This window comes from Propithecus coquereli, unplaced genomic scaffold (genome assembly GCF_000956105.1).
Source record: "Propithecus coquereli isolate 6110/MARCELLA unplaced genomic scaffold, Pcoq_1.0 Scaffold341, whole genome shotgun sequence".
Classification (NCBI taxonomy): Eukaryota; Metazoa; Chordata; class Mammalia; order Primates; family Indriidae; genus Propithecus; species Propithecus coquereli.
In genome coordinates this window covers 2,984,919-2,993,803 of record NW_012149075.1, presented here as the reverse complement: position 1 = coordinate 2,993,803, position 8,885 = coordinate 2,984,919, and the positions used below count along the sequence as shown (strand labels likewise).

The window sequence follows — 8,885 nt, the reverse complement described above, 5'->3', positions numbered from 1 at the left end:
AATCCTCCCTTTTCTAATCTTCATTTCATTGGTTTCTTCTGGTTATTCCTTTTTACTCAACATCCAAACTACCTGTTCTTCTTTCAACATTAAAGGGTCCAGCATGCCCTAGGACTGTTGTCATCTCCAGTCTTCAAGTCATCCAGTCACATTCCCACTCAGATTCACATTTGTTCCCACTTACATTTCCTCCTCAACTCAGGAAGACCTTGTATACAATCAAGAATCTAGAATCCCTAACGGTTCAGGATTTATATATTTATTTTCAAATCTTAACATTTTTAAAGTTTAAAAAGTTAAATAAAAAAAGGTGGCAAAACATAATAGTATCTCGGAGCAAGTAGGGCTAATAAAATTTGCATAAAATACACCAGAGAACGAGAACACACAACATACACATCTGTCATAGAATGATGCCAACGATGAGTAACAATGTTCTTTAATCTTGTCATATACAAATCGTGATCATCTGGAAAACAATTTTCTCACTCCAAAGTCATAAAAAATATCCATCAACATTTTTAGAACAAATGGTCAATTAAATGCCGAAGTGTAAGGTAATAATATAGTCTGCCTTTTCACAAACAGTCTTTCGTGAATAGGGTAGAGTCGCATAAAGGGGAAGAAAGGTCCCAATGCTTTGAAATAACAGGGGCAGGGGGCATGGCAAAAATAATAACAGCTATTACTTCTCTAATTAATTTTGAAAGCTTTTAAGCTCTCCAAATAAAAATATTTATTAGGGGAGGGATAAAGCTAGCAGAGTAGAGAAGAAAGAACCAAAGACTGAATAAAAAGGACTGGATTAAAGTCCCAGATTGAATAGCTCTGCCATTCATCAGCTACGTGACTAAGTAACCCACCACCTGTTTAGGTCTGGATTTCTTCATCTGTCCTATGGATATAAGACCTGCTCTGCCTATAAAGATCGAACCAAATAATGCATGTAAAAGTAAACTCAAGTATGCAAATGAAAGTCATCACTGCTTTCAGTGTCACAATAACAAAGCATTATGCAACAGATAAGATTGGCAGTTTTAACTTTAATAGAGCTGATGGTTCATAATTGGTTATCCAGCATTAACTGATTGGTAATAATGAAATCTGTTTAATTCAGAGGCATACATACAACCAAGGAAAGTGAAACCAGGCATCCGATCAACAATTTGCCATTAATATTGGTGATTAGTGAATAGTGCATCTTGTTTCTGCTAAAAGGCTACACAGATTTTAAAAATAACCAAAGTGATGAAATTATTTTCCAGGATTAACTGTTCAGATAAAGGATAACCATGTCAGGTCCTATTCCAAGTGAAAGTAGACTTGAGAGAAAAATTTTAGTGCCTCTAAACGAATTTGTAGACTTCAAATAAATAGATAAGTTCCAAGCGGTGAGGTGATTCAATTACAAGCTACCTATCAACCAAATGGAACCTTAGATCCTTTAACTTCTAGTTCTCACCTGGTACTCTAAGGCCTCAGGTGTTCTGTTTGACCCACAAAGAGGCTCATTTTACAGATGTTTCACAGCAACTTAACACTGCAGGAATTGCAGTTTGAGATAAATGAAAATGAACCCACAGGCAATGGCTAAAAATTTCAGGACATCTTTGGTTTGTATCATAAAAGGCCTACAATAAAGAGTCAACAATTCATTCAAACTCATTCAAATGCTTCCCTTAAGTGATAACTAAAGAAAATAAAGTGCACAGAACTCATGCTTTTAAATAACGGTGCGATGTATTTCAGTGTTTTGGGGTTTTTTTATTTCCAACCTTATTAATTAGTTTCGGGTAAAATAAATTATTCTGTTCTCTCCCATTTTGTTTCTAGATGAAGAAAAGCAAATAAAGAGAAAACAAAACAAGAAACAGAAAGAGAGGAAAAGGAATGAAAAAGAAGAACCTTATAGGAGCTAATATTTTAAGCAACTTGCAGCTTAATTTCAATTAAAATTTAATTCAGTACACTTGCAACAATTGGAAGACGCTGGGCTGGTGGCTCAGTTCTAGCTGCTTGGTATAAAATGAGCACAGGCACAGCTATAGGACATTGGGGCTGGCTCTTGAAGATGACCTATCTGTAACAAGTTGACTCGCTAAATGGAGAAAGAAAACCTAAGTACACAGAACTCATCTTTTAAATTGAGTTCCTTTTTGAAGGTGTTGATTTTCAACACATAAAATTAATTCACACATATCAAGAGAATACTGGACACTATATAATCAAATAAACAAAAAAAAACCCCACAAGTTAACACCACAGAATCCTTTGTTTCAGAATACTTTACTACTATTAATTACTGTTTACTAGGTTTGCTGTATTCTGGCTTGACTAATATTAAAATCACTAACTGAATGAATTAATCACAGATTCACCAAAACTCACATACCAAGCAAGACTCCTAGTTACTAAATGTATGTATTTGTCCTTATTCAACCAGTTTAAAGATTTTACTGATTTTGATTAAATGTGGTGAACTGCTAATCTCAGTCTACCTTAATGTCAATTTGTAGAGCAATGTTTTAAAAACAAAATAGCACCCTTCTTGAAAAGATTTCAAGTACAGCTTTTATAACATATTTTAAAAATATAGTGTAGAAGATTATACTGATAACAGGTTTAGAAAAATATTCATTAATTTTTCTAATTCTGCTCTTAGCAGCCTCAACAGGATTTAATAACCTTTGAAATCATCTTGAAAAAGAACATATGACATGTGGCAAAGTTCTCCCTCTCTGTGTGTCTGTCTCTCCCCACTCCCACACACTCAAATTCACACACACAGGATATACGGGTGATTCAGAATGCTTTCATAAAACACATTTATCTTGAAGTACAGGACTGTTCTAATAAGGGCTTCATGTAGCTCAAGTCAACTTTATAAAGGGGAAGAATGAAGTCCATACTTTCCTGACTGGCAAGCACCAGGAAATGGATGACTTCTCCACAGGCAGGACCTACGCCTTTCCATTTAGTCTCTCATCATGTGTCATTCATGCTGCTGCTGAATGTATCTGGAAATTGAACTGATTTCTCAACTTATTGAAGACTGTTTTCAGAAGGTAGAACCACAGAGACATGATAATGAAAATAAAACTATCTGAAGAATCTATTTGGGAGTCAGATTTTCTTCTGAGTTTTCAATTGACTTTTAAGATACGCAGTTTCATAGTTCCACTGAAACATTTTAAACTATTACAAAATTGTTAAAATTTAAACTATCACAATAATCTTCAAAACTTTCTGTCCCTTACTATGGTAACCTGTGTAGGAGTCTGATTCACATAATACATTACAAATGGTTTTTTTTTTTTACAATTTTGAAGCAGAAGGAAATCATTAGTAACAATGCAAAGGATGAGACAGTTTCAGTGTTCAAGGTAGAAATGGGAATGGAAACATACATTTCCATTTTTTAAAAGCAGTCTTCTCCAATTTATTTATTCTCGCAGAGAATACCACGGAGAAAGGATTTTATTCACTGGTAATGTAGCAGATATAACTTTTTACAACAAAAATTTAATTTCTTAAAGTTATCATTTCTATCCCCATCTTTCAAAACCAGAAAAGTTTATCCCAACAAGTATGTTACAATATATGGCCACACTCAGGTACATCCAGATCACTGTCTCAGTATATCTTTACTTTGTTCTTTCCCTTCCCTTTGCCTACTTCTCAAGCTTATCTGTGGCACTGAAAGGTTTAACTAAGATCTAACTTGTGCTCTGAAGACCCTAATCTCTGATTTAGGAACTTCTGGGCATAATGAAGATAGTAGAAGTCTTCAAATAAATACCTTGATTACTGCAACAAACCTGTCAGCCAGAAAGTGTGATAAAACAATGAATTCTCTTTAATAGATCTGAAAATAGTTTGAAAATAGTAAAAAGTACCCTGAACAGTGTCTAGCACATAGATGACAGTGAGGAAATGTTAGTTTCTTTTTCCCTTTCTTTTTCCCTAAGAAGATGAGGCAGCTTGCCCAAGGTCCCAGTGAAATCGGTGACAGGGCTCTCTCCATAGAACTAGGCCTCCACTCTTGATATGCCATGGTTGCTCCCCATTTGATGACATGTGATAACATTCTTATGCCCCCAATTTTAATATTTTCACTTACATTTATCTGAAACTTTTGTTCAAATAGTGATTGATGTAAATCTGAATTCTTTTCTGAAGCCTGTGCACTTTTATCTAAAAATTCTTTAATACAATTGCAGCAGGAACAGAAAATGAGGTTTGGAAAGCTAAAGCATCAAGCCTGTACTGGCAGGAAAGTAATGGGGGATTGTTCAGGGCCTCACAAGAGGCACATGAAAACCACCAGCACAGTCATTAACACCAACTGAGATTCAAGAACATGTCATACAGCGCCAGAACTAGAAATGGGCTTGTTCTTACGAAGTGTCATGTAACAATCATTTTTTCAGAGCACAGAGCAAGCTTCTGAATAGCTCTCAGGGGAGTTCTCCACTGGTTTGTTCTGGAATCAGTACTTTTCACCAAGAAACTAGGCAATTGTCAAGAAAAGTGGGAAAATAAGCACTATTGGCATTTTCTCACCCACAGATTTCTAAAAAGAGTCATATTTTATGTTTCAAAATTAAGAATATATTATGAAAGGTACTTATTACAGGATGTTTTATTCCTCTGTGATAACTTTAGTATACATCGTTTTTCTGAGCCAATGTTCACTCTCTTGGGGTACCTTCTCTTTGAAATTTTGCTCAAGACTGTAAGTGTATAAACTCATAGAAAAGGTCTGGAAGGTTAAGACCAAACCTAAAATCAGTTGTCTCTGTAAAGGGGAAGCTGATGACCAGGGACTGGGAGTGGAAGACTCATTATCATGTACTGCTTGTATACCTTTACTTGCCCCAAGAAGCATTTTTTAAATGTACTGGAAACCTAAGATTTCTAAAGAAAGCCAAAAAATATAAGCTTCAATTTTAAGTGCTCTCTACCGTTGACTTTACACAAAGCCCTAGGAAATAAACATACATCTTCTTCGATATTTTCTAATTATGAGGTCCTGAGTGCCTATTCCCATGTGCCACCTTTCACATGTGGAGTACACATATGTATATTACGTGCCCACATAAACACTTAGCATACACACTTACACATATACACTCATATACTTCCACATATAAATATATACAGATCCTCAAATAGTAGTCAACATATGGGAATAACGCTTTTAAAAGTCTATAAATGAAAAGAAATAGATGACTTTGCAATAGCCACGATGGGTTCACTTCCCTTTCTGACCTAGGTTTCCCTCGCTCATGGCACCCTTGCTGGTATGCACCACAGCCAAGCACTGTACTGAGCTATTCAAAGGAGGTTTTTTCAAAGCATGACAGTCATGGCAGTCAACTCACTTGCTCCAAGCCAAAAATGGAATAGGAGAAATCTGTGTATTTTAGGACACAGTAAGGGTGTGTGCCTGGTAGCATGGTCTATTTTTAGAAGTTATATTGAGAAACTTCCTTTGTGAATACATGTAGGAAAAAAACAGTAATAGAAGGGTAACTTTCATGACTTATTTCATTCTTACAATAGCTCTGTCCAATATGAACTAGGTAATGTTTTCCCAAGAGCCTGTAGTTTTAACTCTTGACATCCCCAAAGGTTTCTTTCTACATTTATATACATAATAACTAAAGGGGTTCCTGGAGGGCTTCATGGCTTATTTTCAATAAATAAATTTTAAGTCTGTAAAATTTCAAATAAATGCACTGGCAGTTAAGTAAAGAATACTTTTTAAGGAACAGACAGCAATCCAAATATGCCAACCTAGAACTGGAAATGGCACTATGATCTCTCAGATAACTCCCAGTATGTGATGCTCACAATGGGATAACATACATGAATTCTGCCACCCATCAAGTGATAGCCTGTCAATATTTTTTCCTGGATACTATTTATATGTTGAATACATACACATATATTATGTATATACATACACACTTAACATGCAATTGATCAACATATGTTGATTTTGTGTAAAGTCAACAGTAGAGAGCACTTAAAATTGAAGCTTATATTTTTTGGCTTTCTTTAGAAATCTTAGGTTTCCAGTACATTTAAAAAATGCTTCTTGGGGCAACTAAAGGTATACAATTCATATCATGAACTGATATGCTTAAAAAATAGGTAGCAAACCATGTTGTGCTATTTGTGTCGAGAGGAATGCATTTCCACTGCCAAATCCTAGATTTTCCCATTGGTACAACTATTCTTAACCCTTGATTTAAATCTTTTGGGGAAAGGGACATATGAATGTTCTTCACTTCAGACCTATTTGTTAAGGAAGAATAGAAGCTCCTGAATAAAACAGAGCTTACTACTCATTAGGGCTCTTAGGGCTCTTCTCAGCCCTCTCCGTTATGGTCTGTGGGGGAGAAAGCTACAAACAACTATTCAACTAGTAAAAACAATCACAGGTCCATAGATAATTGCTCTTATTTTACAATATATTTAACCAAATATGACTAAAATTATGTTATAGAAAACCACTTTTATTTTCTGGAAAGTAAATTAAATGAAATAGACCAGAATAGTATTCAGCCTCCTAAAAATCCCAGTCTTAACACACTGACTGCCACACTTCAAAAAAATTTTTTTCCTTGGGGCCTCAGTGTTTTATTATGAAAATACAATAAAAACTTTGAAAACAAAATGATCCTTTCTAATTTAATAAGAAATTTATTATTTTTTATTGTTTTCTGTGTGTGAGTTATATGCAACTTGAAAAATAGTTCTCCCAGCTCCCAAGGGGAAGAGACATGTGAGTTACATATGCTTCACGAGGCCCCAGGCTCAAAACTAGCATGAGTTAAATACAACTCATGTGGCAGCTAATGTGTTCAGGATCCAGATTATATAGAGGTCACATGTTTAGCACATTTGAGACCAAGATGATGTTTGCTTAGAAAATTCTTCATAGCTCCGTGTTTACACTGGAAAGTTCAAAGATTTTACTGCATCCACACTAAAACTTAGCTCCTGATGCTGCTCATGAAATTGAAGGTAAACACACCACAAGCTCCTAAAAAGACTGAGTGGCCACATGCAACATACTGACATTGTGAGTTGTCTATAATACTTACAGAAATTTAATTTGCCCATAAACCAGAACTATAATACAATATATTTCCTTTACAGATTATATGCAATCAAAGTGAGGGACAGGGAGAGGATTATACTGAAAAACCAGGAAAAGTACTTACTCTCAACCTTAAGTTGATCCCAAACTGCAACCATGTCTTACCTTTTCAGGTCAACGGTGGTAACACTAAATACAACTCCTTTGAGCCAAAGAATCATGAAGAGCCTCTGGGAAAAGGGGCAGTTTCCTATGCTTTCACCATCACTGCCAGCCTGGGAAACAGAATTAAACATTAAAAAACAATGTCGAAGTGATAATACTCAAAATGACAGATCTTTTTCTGAATTTTAACCAAGGGTAAAAGAAGACAGGAAAAGTTGCACCGTGGAAGGAAGAGTGGAAATCTAAGTATTTATTACTTTGCTCTTTCATTTGCCTCTATCTCTTCTTAGAAATGACCAATCTAGCATAGCAATGTCCAAGAGAACTTTCTGCATAATGGAGATGATCTATATTGCCACTGTCCAATATGGTAGCTACTAGCAACGTTTGGCTAGGGAGTATTTAAAATGGGGCCAATTCGACTAGACTGAATTTTTAAATTTTATTTATTTTTAATTACAGTCACATGTTGCTTAACGAGGGGATACATTCTGAGAAATGGGTCATTAGGAGATTTCAATGTTGTATGAACATCGTAGAGTGTACTTACAGAAACCCAGATGTATAGTCTATTGCTCTTAGGCTAAAACCTGTACACCATGTTACTGTATTGAATACTATAGGCAACTGTAACCCAATGGTATCTATATATCTAAACATAGAAAGATACAGTAAATATATATTATAATCTTAAGGGACCACCATCATATATGCAGCTGGTTATTGATGGAAATGTCTGTTGTAATACAGCACATGACTGTAATTTAAATTTAAATAGCCACATGCGGCTAACGACTGCTATGTTGGACAAAGCATCAATTCCTAGGGGGCGCGTATATCCTTGCCTCAGGGCAAAGACAAAGTAGGTCATGGGTTTTATGAAATGTAAAAATCATTTCTTATTCTGTCATACAGTATTCTTTAAGGCAATGTAAATAGGGAAACTTGTAAGTGCGCCTGTCTCCAAAGAGTTAAATAACCACCCACCCTCCTCCCATTAAAAAAAATAAATATATATTTGTTGTAAATATCCCACATCCTGTTTTACACATTTCTTCAGGAAACAAGAAAATAATAGAACATATCTTTTTAATATGCTTTTTCTAATCCCATTTAATTAATGGAGCGAGGAGTTGATTTCTCTGAGCTCAATGACAAAGTGGAATTTTCCTAAAAATCAGATTGGGACAAATCTTTAATTCCATCATGTATGCCCCAAGTTTAAAAAGGAGAGACTGGGCGAAAGAAACAGGGTGAGAAAAGGAGGGCCAGAATGCTGGAAGAAAACATTCTGACATATCGACACAGCCTGTTCACCATGAAATCTATGGAGAGCACCAGAAATAACTACAAGTCTTTCAAAGATACTGGTAATGGCCAGACACCTGTAATCCTAGCACTCTGGGAGGCCGAGGAGGAAGGATCACTTGAGCTCAGGAGTTCAAGACCAGCCTGAGCAAGAGCGAGATCCTGTCTCTACCAAAAATAGAAAAATTAGCCAGCCGTGGTGGCACATGCCTGTAGTTCTAGCTACTTGGGAGGCTGAGGCAGGAGGATCGCTTGAGCCCAGGAGTTTGAGGTTGCTGTGAGCTAGGCTGACGCCATGGCA

General features: G+C 35.9%; 1 protein-coding gene across 1 annotated transcript in view; it reads right to left on the bottom strand.

Annotated features, from left to right (window-relative positions):
• The window catches only part of CLIC4 (chloride intracellular channel 4), a 130,587-nt gene that overhangs the window by 32,239 nt on the left and 89,463 nt on the right, over positions 1–8,885 (bottom strand). The window contains exon 2 of the mRNA XM_012650910.1: positions 7,277–7,386. Within this exon, the coding sequence (XP_012506364.1) occupies positions 7,277–7,386 (110 nt within the window). The remainder of the gene's footprint in view (positions 1–7,276; positions 7,387–8,885) is intronic.